We start from the raw sequence: 22,936 nt of genomic DNA, 5'->3' as shown, positions 1-22,936 counted from the left end.
ATTGTCCCTGTACAGAGCACTTCTAAAGGGATGCCGCTGTGTGGAGCTGGACTGCTGGGATGGATCAGATGGAGAGCCGGTCATTTATCATGGATACACTCTCACCTCAAAGATCCTCTTCAAAGATGTGATTAAAGCCATTAAAGAATATGCCTTTAAGGTAAAAAGATTCATAACATACAGGATGCAAATAGCTGTCTTTTCACCAAGATACTATAGTGACTGCTACTGTTTGTTTTGGGACTTGTAGAGCTTGTCCTTCTGGTGTGCTTTCCATGTGTACCTGACTGACAACAATATGATTGTTCCCTTCACCAGACGTCCGAGTACCCTGTGATCCTGTCTTTGGAGAACCACTGCAGTGTGGAGCAGCAGAAGACCATGGCTCAGCTCTTGATCTCCATCCTGGGTAGTGCTCTGGTCACCAAACCCCTCGGAGATCAGATGCCCACACGCTTCCCTTCTCCAGAGGTAAGTGACTGCGGGATGTCATGTTACACAGAGGATCATTTACAGGCATATTCAGTTGCATGACTATGTAAGGGATACCGTAGGTTAAGCCGGTTATCATAAAATACCAAATAAACCTGACAGGCTGCTTAGGAAGCCGAGCCTGAGAGGGTTTATTTTGTCATAATGACCGACTGATTGTACGCTATCCTGCTTATTACACCCCGGGTGGACATGAAATATCGATTTCAGGTGAAATTATTTTTATCATGTAAGAATAAAGAGACAATGGAGTTATATGAGAGACATGAAGCTAGATAGTCTAGCACATTGAAAATGTTTGGTTGCTCTTTATTTTACAGTATGTGCACTTACAGAAAGTAAGAAAGTACTGGTTTATTTAAAGTAACTACATGGGTTAAGGTTAGATGTAGGGGTATGTTCAGGGTTAGTACATAGTTATTACCCAGTTATTGTAATTAATAAGTACATAGTATATACATGGGGAACAGGACTGTAAAATAAAGTGCTACCAAATGTTTAGCAGGGAAGCACTGATATTCAAATTCTGGACGTTACGAAAAGACAAAATAAGTTTGTTATTGCTGATTTCCGATACATGGAAGATATTAAAATGTTATTATGTCAAAATAAACTAAAACTATTCAAATTAATCGTTTTAAATGCTGCATGTGAATCACAGTGGCATCATGGCATTGTAAAGTACAATATGAAACATGTATATTAATTTTGAGATTGGCTAAAGGTTACATTTAAGATTTTTTTTTAAAGGTCATCTAAATAGGGGAAAATATCTATATATACCGATAAATGTTTTTAAAAAAAATTTAATATTGGAAAATAACCAATATGGTACATTTATATATTATGATAAATGATATCATGCATACCTACCATTTAGTGGTTGTAATAAAATAATACTTTACCACAAAATGCCTTGATTGATCAATAAGAATTAAGTATTCTAGTAAGAAGCTTAATAAACCAAAATAAATTTGTAAATGTAAATGCACACATTTAGCTGTTTTACGTGCAATTTTATTGTGACAATCCAAATTGAACATTTACTCATGTATAAAGCAGTTTAAAAGATCAAAGTGTTTGATATAATCCAGTAGCTGTGGATTTAGACCTGAGACCTTCAGGATTGACACCTTCAGCACATCGATTATACTTGCATATATAAAAATGAGGAAACTCTGCAAAGACCGATTTATAAGATGCCTTGGTTTTGTGGCTTTTAAAGACGATGCATTGGATTGCTATAGCGACTGGTGCTTTGCTTGCAGGGGAGCGGGTGATTATCATAGCTTACGTAACATTGTTTTTCATTCCCTTCGGTCAAGGTGTGGCCTGCCCTGGTCACTGTCACAGTTAACAATAGAAACACTGCTGTTCACCAGAGTATCATTTGCAGCTTAAGCTTCCTCAAACTACTGTGTTAGAAACAGCTTGTCCTGCTTGCTGCTCTAACTGTCAAAATTAAAATGCAGCACATATATATGCTGCTTAGCATATTAACAATTGATATGCTTTTTTATCATTTTCCAGCCTAATATGCAGACAACTGTGAATAGGCTGCTATTAGAACGCAGTTCCTTTTGGTGTAACTAGTGCAGAAAATACACTTCTACCTGCATTAAAAGAATAAAAAATCTGAAAAGAAAGCAAAATAAACAGGCAAAACACACATAAACAAAATGCATGGGTTTCATTGGATTTATTTGAGAATCATTTGAATAAAAGTGCCTGTTGAATGAATGCATGTAAATCTGAGATTTATGCATGTAAATCTGCAGGCTCTGATTTAATGACTATGTATTATTTAGGAACTCAAAGGACGGTTCATAGTGAAAGGGAAGAGACTAAACAAACTTGAGGACACATTTTCAGACGAGTCCAAAACAGCAGATGAAGACAGTGTAACAGAGGAAGAAGATGACGAAGGGGATGAGGAAGACCGTGAGAAGTCGTCTAGCGTAAGCTGAGTTCTGTGATGTCTGTCTTGCATACATATGTGACCATGGAAAGTAATCATTTATATACTTTGTTTCTTTTAATTCTTATTACACACACCTAAAACAGAAATTGAAGTTTGCGAAGGAGCTGTCTGATATCGTGATCTACTGCAAAAGTGTCCCCTTCCATGGGTTTGAGGATTCCCGGGACAAGCAGTCCTTTTATGAGATGGCCTCATTCAAAGAGGGAAAAGCTGTGAAACTGGCTGAGGAATCAGGTGTGATGTCATGATTTATGCTGCTCAAACGCAACACAGGCTATTAAACAAATGAATACATGTCATGAGACGGAGACACAAGCTCTGTCCAGTGGCACAGATTTATTTCTCAGCAAAATACAGAGTCATAAACATGCATTATGTCACAGATGAGGGGTTCTGCTTGAGGGAGACTCCTGACACACAACTTTGAATATGTAAAGAAGCAGGTGACTAACAGGGAAAAGAGCCGTTCAGGTGTCTTTTTTTCTCTCATATATATTTATCGTTTTGCTGGATAGCAAAAAGAGATAGATACTTTTGTTTATGAATAAATTCTTTAATGAAATATTTGAAAATATTTTTTTAAATGATCTATTGAAATCTTAAACATATTTTATTTTTAGTAATTAAAGTAAAATATGTTAATTCACACAGAAGGCAAAAAATAGTCTAAAAGTGTGAAAAGACCCGTGAAACATAAAAGGTGGTCACCAGTTACAGTGTCTAAAACACAATATACACTTCTGTGTGCTCTGTTTTTTTTTTTTGTTTTTTTTTTATTAATTTGTATTTAGCAAGAACACATTAAAATTATGTTCTTTCAAGCTTTCTATTGATCAAAAAATCCTGAAAAATATCACGGTTTTCACTAAAACATTAAGCAGCACAACCGTTTTCTACATTGATAATAATAAGAAATCTTGAGCAGCAAATCAGCATATTAGAATGATTTCTGAAGGATCATGTGACGCTGAAGACTGGAGTAATGATGCTGAAAATTCAGCTTTGATCACAGGAATAAATGACATTTTACAATATATTCAAATAGAAAAGTTATTTTATTAATTGTAATAATGTTTCCCAATATTATATTATTGTTTTTACTGTTAACAATATTACTGTTTACTTTTTGATCAAATAAATGCAGCCTTGGTGAGCACTAGAGACCTCTTTCAAAAACATTTAAATAATGTACCAACCCCAAACTTTTCAACGGTTGTGTATATTTTAACCTAAAATCCTACCCAAACACATTCCACGGCTAATAATGCCTCTTAGATGCTTAAAAGACAAAAAGCAAACAAGCATGTTCCCACAATAACTACTTTATTTTATTTTTTCTGTCATAGCAAATGATTATATCCGTCACAATACACACAAACTCAGCAGGATTTACCCAGCGGGACTGAGGACAGACTCCTCGAACTATAACCCTGTGCCTCTGTGGAACGCAGGCTGTCAGATAGGTAAAGAAGTCATGAATCTGATACCCACCATATAACTGACTCTATTGAGAAACATGTATATTCAGATTTAATCCGAGTGGAAGTTGATGTTAATGTCACTTCTCCCTTTAGTGGCCCTCAACTTCCAGACGCCCTGCCCAGAGATGAATCTGAATCAAGGGCTCTTTCTTCAAAACGGACAGACTGGTTACATCCTGAAGCCGTCTTACCTACGAGACCAAGACACTGAGTTTGACCCCATCACTCTCACCAAGGGACCATGGTTAAAGAGAAAGAGTCTTCATGTGATGGCAAGTGGCTCTCCAACACCTTTTTTATTTTGCAATATATGGACTATATCTTTGTTGTTCATGTCAGCTGCATAGCTGTTTTTTAACCACTGTTACTGTTTGCCTAATAGGTGATCTCAGCCCAACAGTTACCCAAAGTGAGCCAAAGGAAGTCCTCCATTGTTGATCCCATTGTGCAAGTGCAGATCTACGGTGTGCCAGCCGATACGACCGTGGTGGAAACGCAGTACATTGAGAATAATGGTATATTAACCCTGTAAATGTTCTCAATCAGGACTCGCCTGGATGTTGCCTAATCGCTCTCTTTTCTCTCAAGGCTTCAACCCTATGTGGAATGAAAACTTCCAGTTTGATGTGTGTGTGCCAGATCTAGCCCTTGTGCGCTTTTTGATTGAGGACTACGATACCGCAACGGACAATGAATTTATTGGCCAGTACACACTTCCCTTCAACAGCCTAAAGAACGGTTAGTGTGCTTCAGTCCTGTACGAGAGCAACGACAATCTGCAAAGTGATTTGCAATTTAGGATTTTAAGTTTTTAATTAAAAAAGGGCCAAACAAAGAGATGAGTATGCATGCTAAATATGATAACCACTTCAACAATACTATTGATTTGTTGCTTATGTCATTGGCATATAAAGGGTGTATTTCTGTTCATGTTATACCACAGGATACCATCATGTGCCATTGCTCACCATGAATGGAGACCTCCTTTCCTCAGCTGGGCTGTTCGTTCACATCATGGTTGTGGATGCTGAATAATACACACGACGTTGCAGGTTTATACTTTATCTGAGATGATATTGTCACTATATTCAACAGCGCAGACGTCCTGAAGGGTAAATGTCTCGCTTTAATTGGTCGGCAAAAAATAAGGCAGCTTGAGTGATTCTGGTAGGCAGGGAAATTGTGGGAAAACAGCAACCTTTCCAAAGTTGTAATATGATGGTCTCACATTTAATGTTAATTTTTTGTACTTTTTATTATTTGTAAAATGTTATACAATTTAGTTTGCCAAATGGATTACCTACTACAACTGTGCATTCTTAACATTAATATTCACGAGTGTCAACCTTTAGTCTTAGTTAAATAGAACACCGTTTTTAGATCTAAAGATTTTTGCAGAGGATCAATTTGATGGTGGAATTACAAATAAACAGGACCATTCCACCCTTTGTAATATCTCTAGTTAATTTGTTTTTAAGCTTGCATTCATTTTTATTTTTTGTCTTTTATGTAGTTACATACCATATATGATTTGTCATTAAATAAGGTACTTAAATTGTCATGTTTCTGGCTGATACTCTGTCAGAGAACTCAAAGCCAGTGATCCTGATGAAACACATTGCCAACTGTATACATCAATATAAAGGAGAAATAAATGTAAGTTATTAAACTGTTGTCTGAGTTCTTGTACTAATTCTGTAATGGCTTTAATCAGACAAGAGGTATGAAGAAATTAATTTTCCTGAGTATTCATATGGGCTTGAGGGAGAACTGGCACTCAAACAACATCAGGATAAAAGTCTGCTGTTGACACTTCTCGGATTCTAAAAAAAAAAAATTCTTTTTTAAATCACAATATAAATAACAATTTCTTTGTGTTCCTAAAAGAAATGTTATGATATGAAGTAAACAAGTCATTAATCACAGTAAATTTGTGATATTGATCATGTGACTTGGATGCTCTTTGGATCAATTCAAATCATGCTGGAGAACATGATCATGATATTGTGGCGCTGACACGGTTTATTCTCTGTTGATTCACCTGCTGTTGGGGGGAGGTGTCCGGGAGGGATATAGTTAAGAGGGAGGGGCTTAAGGACGGAGAGAGAGAGAGAAAGACTGAAAGTCAGTCTGACGTTACATCTCTTTTTGGGCGTTCATGTCGTTTTTGGGGACAGTTAGGACACCTCCTGATACACGTGTTAGGCTGTACACGTTCAGGAAATAAACCTCCAAGCCGTTTGGGGCTTGTAAACCGGATCTTCGTCTCCTGTCTGTTTCTCTGGGAAAGTGCACGACGTTACACTATTTTGAAGTTCATTTTTAAATTCAACTTTCCCTAAACTCAGTGATTTTCCAAATAAAATCAAAATTAATTTTTTCAAATTAAGATATTTTTCTAACCTACATTAGGACTATGGAAGACATTAGGACAATGTTTTGTTGGTGAAAAACTATTTTTTATAATCAATAATTTTTTGTTTATAATCATTACCCCAAATAAGCACAAGCAATTACTTGCATGCTGATTCTGTAAAAATTAAAACCTAAAACTACACTAAAATATTTCAACCTCTTTTTCAATGGATATGCTAAAAGACACCATTCAAGAGGTGACATTTATTTAGAAGAAATGAAAAGATCTGAGGATACAAGACCTTTAGTTCACAGCAATATAAAAGGCATTGTGGTTTTTTTTGTGGTTTTTTTAAAAGGTGCTTTAATATAACATGTCAGAGTCCGGAAGAAAACTTGCAACAACCATGAATTAATTCAACTTGAAATATACTCCAAACACCAGCACTGTACAGCCTCTCCAAACTGATTTCAAGCCTAGAGTAAATCGTGTCTGTATGGCTTACTAAAAAACAAAGAAAATAAGGCATAATTTAATTGGATGTGCCGACTTAAAACATTGACGTGACATCATGAAAACAAAGTGTATTAAAAACAGCACCTGACAGTTTAGAAGTGAAAAACACATGGAGAAAAAAGTAAATAAAAACCGTGAGCAAAACCAATAGTGTTTCAACGCTGTCAGATCACCTGGAGATCATCATATTATTTAAAAAAGGTGACTTTCGCAAATGTGAAAAATATTGTGTTTAACGATTAGATATAAAAGCTAGAAATCAAAATGAACAAGCCAAATTATCCAGGCAGCTAGAAGATCTTCAGCAACCAGCAGATTTGAAAGAGCCGACGATTGAAGGAGAGGCTGTAGAGCATGTCAACAAGCAGAAAACATCTCAAATACTGACAGAAGACCATAAAAGTGAGAATGGATTGCTTTCCATCGCCTGCCGCGGTACAGGATGAAGAGAGATGCAGAGAGGTAGACGAAGAAAGACGGAGGAAAAAAAAAAAACAGGACTGAACTGTGACGTGGCGGACTCTGGGCAGAGAGAGAAAGAGAGAGAGGTTATTGCCTGTTCATCTGCTCCTCTCATCTTAGGCACTGCGGTGATGCAGAGTCTGCACAGCTTGCGCCAAACACTTTTAAAACTTCTCAAAGCCAGAATCTCATCAGGAGAAAAGGCCTCCGTTTAGCTCTACAGGAGGGCTGCGCCGCAACAGGACAAGAGCAAACCCTTTAAGGACCGACTGCGACTAAAAACGCGTCCTTTCCGCCCATGGATGATAATCTGGCACAAGCTGCACAGCGCTCTAGTCCCTGGGCTGGTACTGGTCGTACCTACAGGGAGGTCTTTTGTAGTGTAGTGTACAGTGGTAGCAGCAACAGGGTATGGTTTAAAACAAGTTGAAACTAATTAAAAAAATATAAAGATGATGGACCTGTACCAATTCTCAACGACCCGATGAACAAAAAGAATTAAAAATGATAAAAGGGATACATTTGCAATTGTGCATCCTGGCTTCCATAAAGGACACGCCCCCTTACTAATACAACCGGGGGACAACTGCAGTGTCTACGCTACTTCACCAAAAGGCATTTAGCGACTAAAATTCTATGTCGACTGGGCAAACAATTTCTTGAAATGTCCAAACATTTGTCTTCAGCACCAATATTAGCATCTGGCTTGTTTGATGAAAACGAAACGTACTTCAGCATCAGATTGCGAGACAAACTATTAGTGATTGGCACGATACAATCTTGGGTTTAAGATCGTTACCCCTAGGCAAGTTGGCAAAAGAGGCCGTGGTATACGAGACGAGTAACCTAACAAGTGCAAATGCATTCCTTTGCTCTTAGAAAACAAACTAAACATATACAAGTCTAGATAATAGTATCAGTCTATATAAATGGCACAAGCTAAAGCAAAATTTAAAATAAAAGGAGCGCAAGAAGAACAAAGATGGTGTCGTGTACCCAGCTTTACATCATTAAAAATCTCTGGCCTCTTTAACAGTGCTTTTATAAAAAGAGACTGACCTGCCTCCGTTTTAAAGCGTATAATTCTTGTAAAGATTAGGTTCTCTGGAAATGTCATGTACAAAATGTTAATTTCCCCCATAAAAATGACATTCAAAAAAGGCACTTTGTTGGGTCGGAGAGAAAACCCCACAGTCCTTTAACCCTACGGATTTCTACCTGCATAGCAACACCTCAGAGAATGGTTATGACTTGAATATTTTCATTTCAAAAAGGAAAGAAAAAGTAGATTTGTTTTGGTTTATCATAAGCACTTTTCAAAAGAGAAATATTTGAGTGTCCACTAAATGTAAAAAGTCTGTTCATGTCACTGTGTGCGTGTCCTGGTTGGGGGCGTGGGTGTTCTCGGTGAGGTGAGGACCACAGGGTGGAGGAGAGAAGAGAGAGGAGCTGGGATGGGCTCTCCACCGGGGGACTCCACTGGCCCCTCGTCAGGCTGCTACCTGCCCCTCAGGTTCTGCAGCACCCCGTACACGTCCTCCTCTTTGCTCAGTCCCTCAAAGAAAGGCAGCAGGTCCAGGAGCTCCGTGTCAGTCATGTCATCAAACCACGACTGCACGGGAACCTTCACAAGACACACACACACACACACAATTAGAACCTGACATTAGAGCTTTTCACATTTGAAACTGTTAACCCTGGGTCATTCTAAACCCCGGGTTAACGGAATCCTGGGTTATCTTTATTCACGTTTAACACCTCATATTATACCCGGGGTTAACAGTTAATCCTGGGGATTCAAAAGCTGCTGTTTCACACTACAAATTCCGCTGTCTGCACACGCAAGGTCTTTCGCTCCCTTACCTCTCTGCGGTTTGGAGCACAATATCTGTCTCGCATGCACGCTCGCTCTAGATTACGGGATATTTGAACTAATTTGTGGTATAACTACTAGTCGATCACGAGTGGCTCAACAGGTAGATCTATAGATAAACTCATCTTTCAGGCATTTGACCGACCGGGTTGACACTTCAGCGTGAGAAATCGGGGGTGTGGCGTGAGAATATGGGGTAATTGCGTGAGAGTTGGAAGCCCTGGCTAACCACACTTTTAAATTAAAAGTGTGAAACGTTCCTTTACCCGGGGGTTAAAAGCGGTGATTAGAACGACGATAACCCGGGGTTAAGCGCAGTGTGAAAAGCCCTATTGTATTATAACCAGAAGACCAGTTATGAAATGTCACTGGTCCAAAATCTTGCTTCACATAATTTATTAAACATATTAAACATCAAATATTCCTATACTTTTTGCAAATTGTGCAGCATTTTCACATTCAGTGACAAAAAAGAATTTGAATAATGTTAATGTTGCCAGAATCTTGTTGCACCAGTTTAGGACTGAGTGTACTTTTTTTTGCACTCAAGATTTTTTTCTCTCCCAAAAAAGTTACAGTGTAGCTTTAACTACACATGGTCATATAAACAACCAGTTCAACCATATGAACCAAGTCACACAAGCCTAACGAACAACATAACAGCAAGTTGTAAGCTTTATGCGTTTGATTCACTAAAAATAATCATTTGGGAGTCGATTGTGATTTGCCAAAAAAAAAAAGAAAAAAAAAAGACTGATTCAGAGACAATCATTCAGGAATCAAACTGAATGCCATTGGTTTTTTTTATAGTGCAAATCGGTTCCTTAACCCTACTAAAGAAGTCCATAAGCAACCGAAGTATGGTTTGGTTAAGAGTTTCATCAGCAATCAAAACTCACAGCATTTTCAGGATGGAAAATGTAGGAAGCAGGGGAGTTGTCCACAATGATGACGTTCCTGAGCTCTCTCCCGAGCCGACTAAGGTCTTTGACATAGTTCCCTCTGTGGAAAACGCAGGATTCTCGGAAGAGTCGCGCCCGAAACACACCCCACTGGTCCAGCAGGTCAGCCACCGGGTCGGCATACTGAAGCACACACAGACACAACAGACACTTAGATGACAAGTTAAAGGTGTATTTTTCCAGTAGCTCATGCACTGATTAAACTGCAGAGTCACTGTGGAATTGTCCAGTTGCTCCCTGCAACAAATACAAATATAAAACAGAGAAAACGCAAGCTGCTAGGGCAACGTAACACTATTTCCATGACTCTATGCAAACGAAAACGTCTACAAAGAGGACTGTAAGGAAGCCTACAAAACCATAGTCAGATACGTGCTACTACAGCGAATGAGCCGCTACATCCTCAATATAACAGACATGGAAGCAACCAAGACACATGATCTAAACTACAGTGGGCCACATACAGCTAATGTGTCACTTACAGGAATGAGAAGAACAAAACAGAGACATTAGCTACAGATATGGTGACAAATGAAACTTCACAGCATATCGTAAAAGCGGCCAACCTCAAACAATGTGAGCTTTATAAAGGTGAAGGCAGCAGCGACTGCAACTACTGGTACATGGCACGCATTCTGGAAGAGTCACAGTTGCCATAGAGACACTTACCCATGCATTAGCGGCTAAAACAAACGCAGGCCACACAGAGACAGAGAGGGGGGTCAGATATTAGCAGAGCAGGTATGAATCAACACCCACCCAGCAGGGCTCTGGCAGGTATATCACAGTACTTTCTCCCTTAAATAACATTCAGACTGTTTCAGCCAGTGAGGTTGTGTGCACTATGAGAGTAATGAGATGCTGACTGCTGAGTCTTTTATCATGTTTGTTGACATTAAATGAGACGGTGTCACAGTGTGGTGGACAAACCTTGGCTAGACTGGCTGTGAAAAGCACACATTCAAACAGTTCGCCCATTTTCTGCAGGAACTCGTCAACGTGTGGCCTTTTGAGGACATACACCTACGAAGGGGAGATATTGTGAGCCATTTAAGTCCATTTGAATGATAATAAGTGCTCATAAAAGAGTTCAATAGTCGGGTTCCGGAAGTAAAAACTCATTCATTTTCTTCATAGGGAAATAGATTTTTAATGCTAACTTGGAAACCTTTTTAGACAGCCCTACTTTGAGCTTCGAGGCTCTTAATCAACGGTATACAGCTCTGTTGAAGCCGTCAGCCCACATTATTTCAACGTATTTGTAAAATTACAGTTTAACAGTGGAATTCCTGGTAAAGAACTACATTACCCATGATGCTGAAATAACCAAACCCCCCCAAAAGAGCTTTTTAGCTCCGCCTACTCCCATGAAGCACAGCGAATGACGTAATCGAGTTGGTCTCTCTATGCTCTCAAAATAATTGTATGTATATACATATTTTGCAATAAGCTTAAAAAATATTGTTTCTATATATAAAATCAACATTTTTAGTAGTTTTATATTTCTTGATCATTTTTTATTTGATTATGCTGTTCGCAATGCTTCATGGGATTGTCGTTCTGTAGTTCTTTCCCTCAGTAAAGCCATAAAGTACAATCTTGTACCTTATTTTTATCTAATTTTCAAATATTTTTTGCTTCAAATCAAAGTTGGTAACGTTATGAATTACCTCATAGCTGTTTCATGGCTTATAATGCTTTAACAAAGATTTTTTTAAATCCCTATGGGAAAAATGAATGAAAAATATACTTCCGTGACCAACACAGCTGAAAAAGTGGACGGCCACTGATGTAGGCCACTGTCTATACATGTATTATAAATGTATAATAATAATAATAATCAAATCTTTATAAAACAAGATATTACGTATATAGTACAATATTGTCATTAACAGAGCCATTTACCGGTAAGTCAATTTAAATGTTAATAAAGGTTCATAATCCATATAATAATGAAGTCTTTAACATGTAATATAATACAAAAAATAATACAATGTGATACAATTGTGATAAAGAGCAATTTAAGTAAATTAAAATACATAATGATATAATAATCTTTATGAAACAATATAATATAATATCTAATATAATGACACACAGAGCCATTTAAATTATTATTTTTAAATAGTAAATGATCTTTATAATATATAAAACCTATTATAATAATAGTCAAATATTTCTAAAATAAAAAATTATATAATATAAAAACATAATATATCCAAAAGTCATGTTCTCGTTCTTCAAAACAATGAGGAACACAAATCAAGCACAGATGATTTGCATCAGCTCCAGGACGACAAACGGCTGCCACCTAGTGCAAGTAATCATGAATAGGCCTCCCAGGACAGACAGCCTATCCTGGATTACTTGAACAAGGGAACAGCGACTCAGCCATGTTCACCACTCCATCCATTGAGGTTGACATGGACATAAAACCCGTAAATGGCTTCATAATTGCTATAGAACACACTAGAGTGTAATATGAAACCTGTGCATGTCTCCATCAATTCTGTACCTGATGCACTGTGCCATCTATCTCCACTGGGACGATGAAATCAGCATTGCTAATAGGCTATGAGAGAGAAGCAAATGCAAAACAGTGTTATGATCCAGCTTCAGATGGAGACAAATGTAGAAGTGATCCAACTAAGCCTACCCAAAATTTTATTTCACACATTTTCTGAAATACCTGAATAGCCTTTCAGGCAAATAGGCGTGAATCTTATTAAATACTCATGTTTTGTTTTGTCATGCACTGGCTCAATAAGCTTCAAATATGTTTTTATTTAATGTGGGTATTACCAGAGTTACTCGTTTTCATTTCAACCATCTACTGAACGTGTGAGCATCACTCAGGCTGTATACTTCTCTACCTTAAAAAAAAATCCATCTTTCAAAATATAGTTGATAAAGTTTTAAATATGGATATTTTTCTTACACAAACGCATCGCTTCACTTCAGAAGGCCTTTATTAACCCCCCCTGAGCCGTGTGGAGCACTTTTATCATGGATGGATGCACTTTGATGGACTTCAAAACAGAAACAGCCATTCACTGCCATTATAAAGCTTGGAAGAGCCAGGACATTTTTTAATATAACTCCGATTGTATTCGTCTGAAAGAAGAATGTCGTATACACCTAGGATGGCTTGAGGGCGAGTAAATCATGGGGTAATTTTCATTTGTGGGTGAACTATCCCTTTAAATAACTCCAAAGATCATCTTTAAAAAAAAAAAAGTTAAATGAACAAATGTGATTTTGTTCTCTTTCATGCTATGTCTTTTTTAAAATAATAAATCAAGTGAGCTTATTTGCCACTTCAACTATCTCAAAACATTATAAAGCAATAAACTAACAGCTGATAAACAAGATGACAGCAATCAGAGGTTACTGATGTGTGATAAGCTCCATTTACTTATAATTTGCATAAGTGCACTGAAAGTGCAGTGACAACAAACAGCAGAGGGCGTCTGTGCTCTTTCAATACAAACCTTTCAAGTTCCAAACATTACTAATCAGGTGTGAGGAAGGTTTGAGTTTGGCACAGCTCACACATTTGTCCTTACATGACTGAAATCAGTTGATCACAGACAACTTAACCCTGTACAGCGTTGACATGAAATAACAAAAGGTTTTGAAAAAAGCTTGTATGTGTTTTTGTCGAGTATCATATTTGATACATAAGACTTATTTTTACAGGAAAATATTAAGCTTACACTTCAAGGTATTTTCTTTTTTTAGAAGCCCAAACTGAGCAAAAACATGCAATTTATTTGCAGAATTTATTGCCAAAAGGATGAAATTATGATAGCTTGTAATGTAAATTAATGAGATCTTTAAAGGCAGTTTAACAGACTACAAACATGAAATAATGTCTTAATGTTTAAATGCTTAGTTTTATGATCAAAGCTCTGTAGTTTTAATTTTGGCAATACAATGACTGATGTAGAGACATTTTCCTCAAACCTCTGATGCATCATATTATATACTCAAATTTTAACATGATTTTGCTATAAAAAAAAAATTGCTTCATTTAAGTATGTGTATCTTGAAATATTACAAACAATAAAAACGTTCTTATGTTTGGGTTATAAAATTCATTAAAGATTTCACACCAAATAGAATTTAAAATTAAATTAATTTATTTTAAATGAAAATTAAACAAAGGCCTTTTACTTGCTAAAAAAGTATTAACTCATCAATCAGAGGAGAGAAGACATGTAGTAGATTGTGCACAACAGGTTTTCAGCAAAGTTGATCATTCAGAGGCCTTAGAATTTTGGGTATTAAATATGATACAGTATGCTTTATAGAGTTAAACATCACACTACCCCATGCCAAACTTCTGAGCTTCACAAACAGATCAAGATGATAAAAAGCTCACTATTGAGTTTCACAATCAGGGTTTCTCTTCTACTCTCCTTCTAGCAGCAGAGACAAATGAGCCCTGATTGGACCGTCACCAAGCATCACAGGAAGCTCTGCCCGCATGCATATATATCTCTGACGCAAATAGGTCACTGTGGGTCACTGTCACTGAGCAAAATACTGAGAGAAGTCAGTTTCATTGCATTTGTGACCCATTCCTGGTTGCCTTTCTCTGGGAAATACCTGACGCTGTTGAATGAGAACTGAACTGAGTTAGACGATGACATATTTTTTTGCAGATCTGCTTTATAGATGAAATTAACTAATTTAATAATTGATGATCTTTACAACGGAACTGAATCAACACTGAACTGACTTTAGATGAACAACAGCCAAAATGCATCAATTTCCTGTTATCACTGTAAAGCTGCTTTGAAACAATCTGTAGCCTATTGTATATGGGAACTGTATACCTGAAAAGGATCTGGGCTAATTTCTACAGGCAATAATTAATGAATTACCTTAAACGAGCTGTGCACCAGAGTCTCATCCAAGTCTATTACAACGCACTTCTTCCCATAGTCATTTATGTTAACCTCAGGCAGGAGGTACTTCTCTGATGGCTGTGGAAATGAAAAACAGAGAGAGTTAGCATGATGAACATGGAGCAGATTCAGCGTAATGAGTGAGAAATGAGGCACGGGAGTTTTAGCCGCGACGTGTTAGACTGTTATGAAGCAAAATGAGCAGAAAGAAGCACGATCCCCAACCATCTACACATTTCCTCTGGGAATTGTAAGGGAAACCTTCAGGCATTTTAGGAAGTGTGTTTCCTGAGCTGCACAGATGACGTGCATGCAATAACATCCCAGCTCTTTCCAAGTGGAAGTGGAAAGGATTATGGCCGTGCGTGGGGATTAAAAGGTTTTTCACACATTAATCAGAGATGCAGGATGGCTAAGGTTAGAGAGTGCAAGAGTGACTTCAACACTGGCTGTCTGTATGAAATCCCATCACTTTATTTATATGCTGCGGGTGAACGGGTCCCTCTCTTGATCCAGTTCTCAAATCCTAGCTGCACCGTCTCAATTCAAGCAGAGGCAATCTTGTTATAGAGGGAGGCAGTATGCTGTCGAGTCTATCTAATCTAAGTCCCTGTCTGTTTAATGGGATGAATCAAGCTTAGGAGGAACCGCTGGAGTGCAGTCATGATCTTGGTCCGAACTGCTGAGTGAACACAAAGACACCAGAACACTTACAGTTCGGCTGGCCGCGAGTTCCTGTTTAGTACCCAAATACAGTACAGCAAATCATCAGCAGAAGCTTCATTGGGGGATTGTGTGATCGCTACTTCTAAAATCTTATGGCAAAATCATTAAGGGACTGATCATGAGATCTGATCTTCAACAGCCTACCATTGAGATTAAGAATCTTACTAACCCCAAACTTCTGAACGGTAGTGTACGTGCAGTTAAATGTGTATGCCTTGCAAACTTAAATGTTTTGTTTTTTTGTGATGTACTCTACACTGTTCTTGTACATTCTGCCGATCTATCTCCAAGATAGATTATCTAGCTGGATAACAGAAGTCTTTTTTTGAGAATTCAACAAAATCTCATCTAAGTCCTCAAGGCATCAGTAATGTTAAATGACGAACCAAACAGTAATGTTTGGCTTCGCATGCCATAGTCAACAAAAATATCATATGAATGTATGGCGATAGCTGTACAATTTCCAGCTCGTTTCAAAAACTGTGAAAAGGAAACTAAACATTAACGAAAAATCTAATTATTTCTAGCAAATATAAAAAATGCATTGTTAAAAACAGGCCAGTGAAAATATTGGCATGGCAAGTAAAAAGTAGCTTGACTGACCAGCAGAAGAAAAACATTCAATTGGTGAAAATATTGCTCAGTATCTTTTAACAGACTAGAACACGTGAAATAAACACTTGCACTATCAAATTAGAAGTAGTCATACTCCCAATAGTATGAAAAAGCTGGAGGGGAGGGGGGGGCAACACATGTTGCTAAATGCCTTAGCCCATAATTGTGTGGAAAAACATTAAGCTTTCCAGTCGCCACAGTAGTAGTAATATACGGTGTATGAAAGCATCCATCAGGCAAAGTGTATCACTGTCCACAGAGCTGATTCGAGAGTACAGTGGTGAGACGCTCCATGCGGCATGCGAGAGCACACGGACAGACGACACGGAGTGGAGTGGAGTCATACATACACTGGGGATAGGGATGACCTCAACCTGGTCACACTGGGACATGAGATGAAGACAGAGGAAACAAACAGGAGAGGAAATGAGGTGCTGAACCACAAGACAAATGGACTATAATTAAGACACATGTGATACAGTCTGCACAGAAAAAAAAGAAAGAGAGTTGTGATGACTTCTATTTAACATGAGGAAAACACACATGACGGCGAGAGTCTCTGGATCAATACGCATCTGATCTTCTGTAATCGCTCCCGTTATAAAGAGGATGTGTGGGCAGTCTCACCTTTGGTGGAGCTCCGTTCTCCTCCACAGGTGGCGGCAGAGGACTGCTGTTGTTGTTGGGGGTGGTGGGCGGCTCGGCATCGTAACTCCTCAGGCAGCAGAACAACGAGCTGAAGATGCTGCGAGTCCTCTTCTTCTTCAGGCTGCTGTTAGACAGTGAAACTACAAAAAGAACAGACAGAGACAACATAGGTTTAAAACAAATGACTACAATAATAATTTACCAAGGATGCATGATATTTTTAGTGACATTACATATGCTCAGCTACAGATATATAACCCTATATACAGCTAGTATTCAAAAGTTTGGGGTCAGAAAGGAAGAATTCTCACCAAGCTCTCCAAAGCTGGATTGATTAAAAATACAGTCAAAAGTAATATTGTGAAATTTGATTACATTTTAAAATAACTGTTTTCAGTTTAAATATATTTTAAAATCTTTATACGTTTTACAATTTATTCCTGTGATGGCAATGCTGAATTTGCAGCAGCAGAAAAAATGTCACATTTCAAAATTCTTTGATGAATAAAAAGTAAAAAAGCAAAAAAAACACAAAAAAAACAGCATTTATTAGAAATAGAAACCTTTTGTAACATTTTTAAGCTCTTTACTTTCACTTTTGATGAAATCAAAATTTAATGCATCAAGTATTAATTATCATAAAAAAGAAAAAAACAATTACTGACCGCAAACTTTTGAACATTGATTTGTATGTATTTGTATGTAAACAGGCCAAGTTTTTATTTATAACTCTAAAACTTACTTCTACATAATAATACATACTTGTGGCTATATACATTTAATAAAGATAAATGGCCTATACAGAACGGTCAGAAGTTAAAGGTGGGGTATGTGATTTTCTTTTTTGACCATTTTTTCAAAATCACTTGAAATCCTATTCCTAACCCACTTACAGCCACTGAGTTAGAAGCACTGAAATGAAAATTAGGCAATTTAATCATCTGTGGAACGGGCAGGACTCGAAAAACTCCAGCCAATCATTTCCAAGACCACCTAGAATCATTGGACAGTAAGTGCGTCAATCAAGCGGTCTACCATACCCCCCTCCCCTTCGTGCGCATACTCAAAGCTCGTGAGTCATGACCCAGTCACGGTAAGTGCAAGTCGTCCCGGTACAGAGAGAGAGAGTTTTGCAGATGCATCCATGTTCCATGTCCATGTTGGAACATGCGTCCATGTTCTTCGAATGGGTGGAGTCACTACATTTAAATAAATTAGAGTTTTAATTTTTACGGGTTACATTGATTCATTTCAGTCAGTAAAGCGTATCCACTTTTCCTACACCCCATGATCTTTTGCCTGAATTATGGGAGTAACTGCCGTTAAACTGACCAATCAGCGAAAGGTTCGCTCTATGAACAAATGGCATTTTCAAAACTGGGTGCAATGAGATGACATTATTCTACTCACCCTGCAACCATCAAACATTATATCAATTGCCCTCTGAGAATTGTCATTTAATATTGTTTGTTCAATACCTATTTTGTCTGTAAAATTGAATTTCAATAAAAAAATAAAAAATAAAATAACATTATATTAAAAGAACATTTTAAAGTGTAAAAGCATAAACAAATTAATACCATACAGACCATGAATAACCCCTAATTATTTTCGCAGCAATATTATGGACGTGTTAAACATCACTGTAGTAATATATGTCTGTATAATGCAACACATTGCCTTAATCAAAATTGTTCATTAACTGGAAGTTGGAACATTAAGTAATAATACAGTGATTTCCATCATTGTGACAGACAATAATAATAATTATATCTATCTGCTTTAGAAACATTCGAGTAAACACTGGTTATAGGGATTACAAGGGGAGACAATTACACTTTAAAGCATCTGTGTGAAAACAAACCTGGAAAAAGAGAAAAACAAGAGATTCTCAGTGAATTCCAGTGAATTATTCTAGGGATATAACGTTAATTAAATTGGGAGAGCAGCAGACCACAAATGCGCAGTACATGTTGTCCTTTTTAATACGGTTACAGTGGAATACAAAGGAAAAAAATATATATATTAATGAGGAAAAGAATGCAGCGACTGAAAAGAGCTCTTGCCATAGATATTCTTTTCATACCACGTCACATTAAAATACCAAGCGTTATGTTTTTCTGTTGAAGTCTGAACACGAAGAAAATTTTAGAGCTCATTCAGTCAAACTGAGGGGAAAAAAAATTTGTGTTTTTTTTTACGTTGAACTTCCCCAAACCGGAAGTGCCACCCATAAACTAAAATGAAATAGGCTCGTTAGGAAAAAGGTGGATGATACATGGCATATAAGTTCAATAACACTCATTTGGGACACTTGGTGGTGGGAATGCCTGAACACCCTTTAGGGAAATGGCTTTCTCCCAGTCAGGATTTCACATGATGGCATCTTTAATTAAAAGTCCAGACTATTACAAATGATTAAGGACAGGCTTTACACCAATACACTGCACAAAATTAAGGGACGTCAAAGACCCTCGCAGTTCTCCTCTCCTCATTCACACACACACACACTAATAATAATCTTCCTTCATTCCAGCGCCACAGCGGAGGCTCTGAATGTGAACACTGAGGTCACCGGCAACTAAAGGCCCTTTAAAAATAGTGACAAGCAGAAAAAAAAAAAGTGAAACTAGACCCCACTCACTTACAAACCCCACCCCGTCCCCTTTAGGCTCCTAAACCCTAGTCCCTCCACTCATTGGCTGCCGCCTCCAGCACCATTTTAAGGGACAGAGGCTATTTTCCCTCGTTCCTGAAGCTTCACTGATGACTTCAGAGGCACAGATGAGGGGGAATATTTGAGGGAGAGAGGGAAGAAGAGAGGAGGGCAGCAGCAGCAGAGGCGGGGCTAAGAAAACAACCAGCCAATGAGAACCGTGCATTCCTCTCCCGCCCCTTTAGCCACCATCTCAAAGGTTCAGCTGCTGAACATCTCAAGCTTTTCACCGCAAAATACAAGAACCTATGCAATACATTACACTAATATTTTTTAATTCAATTAAAAGATTCTGCTGATTTTTACAGCAACAGGACTGAGCTTATTAAAAGACAGCACTTTAAGTAGACTTTCAATAGTTTTGATTAAGAAAGCAGCTTCCAATAATGCATGGCAGTTCTAGGATTATTTTTCATAAGTGGGAGGACAACAGCTTGTCTTCACTCAGGAATATTAGAGGAAGTGTCAGAAAGCATAATCAGCATCATGGTAAGAAGAGGTGTAAAAAACACATGATATTTAGGTCAACTGGGTAGCCCGTCACAATGAGAGTGTCTTTGCAATGCCACAACACAAAAAAATCATAACTGTCCATCTGTCTGTAAGCTTACTTTTATTTAAAGGCCTTTACCACACATAAAGAGCAAAAATATGACTGCAAAAACATCCAATGAACAAAGTTATATATGGTAAACTATTTCCATAATGCACTCCAAACAAGTAAAAGAATAAAATGCAGTAAAGTACAGGACGTTTTACATAATTGTGGGCAGAATGCAAAAAAGATCCCTGTCAGGCAACGGGCCAGAGACATTGATCACTGCGGCAGACTATCAGATGCCATCAGAGCTCAAGCAGCTGCCTTTAAAAAAAAATCCAGTAATTACTACTGACTTTAATTACTTCTGGCTTAATACTAATCTACATGTTGGAAAGACTCATTAATGGCTTTGAAGAGGGAACTCTGGTCTGGTCAACTTTATTCTGTGCTGTTTTGAGAGGGCAGCTGTTGAAGAGCTTCTCCACTCAGCCACCCAGAGGTCAAAGGTAAAGCTCTGGAAGTGCTCCATCCAAATGCCTCCTATCACAGAGCCGGACATCCTCAGATGAGCAGCCCTGCAAAACTGTAACATGTATTTTATTTAGGGATATTCCCCCCCCCCCCCGAAATGAAATCTGAGAGTTTACTCTCCATTGACAGCTAAGCAAGTTAAGCAACTACCACTTTGACGCTTCAAAAAGTTCATAAAGAGATCGTAAAACTAGTCCATATGAATTGAGCGGTTTAGTCCAAATTTCCTTAAGAGACATGATTGCTTTATATGATGAACAGTTTAAATTTAGGCTTTTATACACATATAAACATTCATAAACATACATCAGTTGTGGTATATTCAATCTGCTCATCATATGAAGCGATCAAGTAGTCTCTTCAGAAAATTTGGAATAAACCGCTCAACTCATATGGATTAGTTTTACGATCTCTTTATGAACTTTTTGAAGCGTCAAAGTGGTAGTTGCTTAGCTGTCAATGGAGGGACAGAAAGCTCTCAGATTTCATCAAAGAGATCTTCAATACAGTAGAGTTTGTTCTTGTAACTTAAATGTGTCGACAAAAAACAAACCTAGCTTTATCCAATGTTCCGATTTCTTTTCTGGAATTTCTTTAATAACGCCTAATTTGCATATTTAAACAACATTTCAGAAAACTCGTGCAAAACAGTTGTCTTATGTAGGCCTACTGTACTTAATCTATTATGTTTGATGATGCTGGGTTTAATCAACAAGTTATTATATTCATCAGTGGTGTCTTACCTTAAAAACTAAAAATGTGCTTTTTGGCACATACAATTTATTCGCATCCAGACCTACACAGCGCCATCACAAAACTGACTTGCCTGTTTTGTAAAATAAAATTATAGGCAACTAAATAACATATCTAGCCTACTTAACAATTCCTGCTGCTGACCTGACTGAAAGAACAACAAGTCAAAAGTCCACCGCTTCTTAAATAAAACATGTGCCCTTTAAAGCACTCAACTTATGCAAGTCTTGCCCCGTGACAGAAAGAAACATGTTTACGTTGGTCTCCATCCACATCACGGGCGACCAACGCTTACAGAGGCAAAACTTTCGCTCTTTAGCAGTTTACATTGCGCCTTTACGACGATTCAAATATATAAACACACTCGGTGATTGTTCTACATCAAATGTAACACGTTGTCATATGAAAGCATTCATATAAAACAAATTTTTTTTAAACTAAATCATCGTTTAAGTTGGACTAAACAGGAATGAAATGAATACTGTCCGCGAACGCAGGCTCGCAGCCCGCTCGTTTAAAATGGTGGGTAAAGCTAACAAAACGCACAACGGCGACCAACTTCAACGCACAAAAACACCTCTCACCTTTCTCAGCATTTGACGAGAGTATCTCCTCCTCCTTGGGGTTCGTAACCTGCGTTATTATGGACGTGTTGTCCATGGAAACGAGATGTTAGCTCCTCTTTCCAGCGAGTTCTGGCCGTGCCCGTGTTTCAGGTTGTGCTAACAGCTAGTCGAGTTAATGGCAGATCTCCAGCCAGCCAGCAGACTGCTGTCGCTCAGGCTAGCGTGGGCGAACGGACTGCACCCGACCACTAATCTTTGCGTTTTGTTGCATTAAAATACGCGTCGCGGACAGACATTTGATCAATCAGCCCGTGCGGATGCGCATTACAAAAATCAACTGCGCCAGCGCCGAATGGCTAACAAGTAATTGGAGGCTGGATTGCTAAAATAAGATAGCGTTAGCGAGCTGACCATGAAACCTCCGATTCTGGCCTGGATAAATGACCCGCGCGATGTCTAAACGCTCGCGTTTAAACTCCTGGAGCTATAGCGGAGAACGCCGCGACATCTGTGCGCTTAAGCGAGCGTCAAAAACTGCCACTTCATGTTTTCCCGTGTTTTCTGATCTCTGCTTCCAATATGGAGACGGCGTGTGTTTGATGTTCACGAGATAGAGCTGAGGAACAGCAGGAGGAGGTATTTTCTGGGAACCCCCTCCCTCATATTAAAAATAAAAGCACGGCCGGGGAGCGCGCAATCCGCCCAATGACAGGACAGGAGTCCTCACAAAGTCGACTGATCAACACTGACTCAACTATGGACCTTACACTAAAAAACAAACGAAGTCCAAATAAAACACACGAA

The 22,936-nt window shown here is 38.2% G+C and overlaps 2 protein-coding genes across 6 annotated transcripts in view; one reads left to right on the top strand and one right to left on the bottom strand.

Annotated features, from left to right (window-relative positions):
• plcd1b (phospholipase C, delta 1b) overlaps positions 1-5,628 on the top strand; it is a 39,367-nt gene extending 33,739 nt beyond the window's left edge. For all 3 annotated transcript variants that reach the window (XM_056235578.1, XM_056235577.1, XM_056235576.1), the window contains exons 7-15: positions 16-160; positions 319-471; positions 2,301-2,450; positions 2,557-2,707; positions 3,820-3,936; positions 4,048-4,226; positions 4,337-4,469; positions 4,543-4,692; positions 4,898-5,628. In XM_056235578.1, coding sequence (XP_056091553.1) covers positions 16-160; positions 319-471; positions 2,301-2,450; positions 2,557-2,707; positions 3,820-3,936; positions 4,048-4,226; positions 4,337-4,469; positions 4,543-4,692; positions 4,898-4,989 — 1,270 coding nt within the window. In that variant the 3' untranslated portion in view covers positions 4,990-5,628. The remainder of the gene's footprint in view (positions 1-15; positions 161-318; positions 472-2,300; positions 2,451-2,556; positions 2,708-3,819; positions 3,937-4,047; positions 4,227-4,336; positions 4,470-4,542; positions 4,693-4,897) is intronic.
• A 2,315-nt stretch (positions 5,629-7,943) lies between these two features.
• Positions 7,944-22,773, bottom strand: ctdsplb (CTD (carboxy-terminal domain, RNA polymerase II, polypeptide A) small phosphatase-like b). 3 transcript variants are annotated; one of them, XM_056235466.1, is made up of 9 exons: positions 22,151-22,773; positions 17,005-17,165; positions 16,728-16,760; positions 15,013-15,114; positions 12,639-12,695; positions 11,054-11,146; positions 10,793-10,806; positions 10,061-10,246; positions 7,944-8,912 (listed from the first exon to the last, which is right to left on the bottom strand). In XM_056235466.1, the coding sequence occupies exons 1-9, from the start codon at positions 22,224-22,226 to the stop codon at positions 8,882-8,884; spliced, it is 753 nt and encodes a 250-aa protein (XP_056091441.1). In that variant the 5' UTR covers positions 22,227-22,773; the 3' UTR covers positions 7,944-8,881. The 3 variants fall into 3 exon arrangements, with proteins under 3 accessions (XP_056091441.1, XP_056091439.1, XP_056091440.1); XM_056235464.1 differs by lacking the exon at positions 10,793-10,806 and having other exon boundaries at positions 22,151-22,768; XM_056235465.1 differs by lacking the exons at positions 10,793-10,806; positions 16,728-16,760 and having other exon boundaries at positions 22,151-22,768.
• Between the last annotated feature and the right edge of the window lie 163 nt (positions 22,774-22,936).

The sequence above is a fragment of the Rhinichthys klamathensis genome, unplaced genomic scaffold, assembly GCF_029890125.1.
Source record: "Rhinichthys klamathensis goyatoka isolate OS25496 unplaced genomic scaffold, OSU_Roscu_1.1 h1tg000422l_1, whole genome shotgun sequence".
In the NCBI taxonomy this organism is placed as follows: Eukaryota; Metazoa; Chordata; class Actinopteri; order Cypriniformes; family Leuciscidae; genus Rhinichthys; species Rhinichthys klamathensis.
This window is presented reverse-complemented; position numbering and strand designations above follow the sequence as displayed.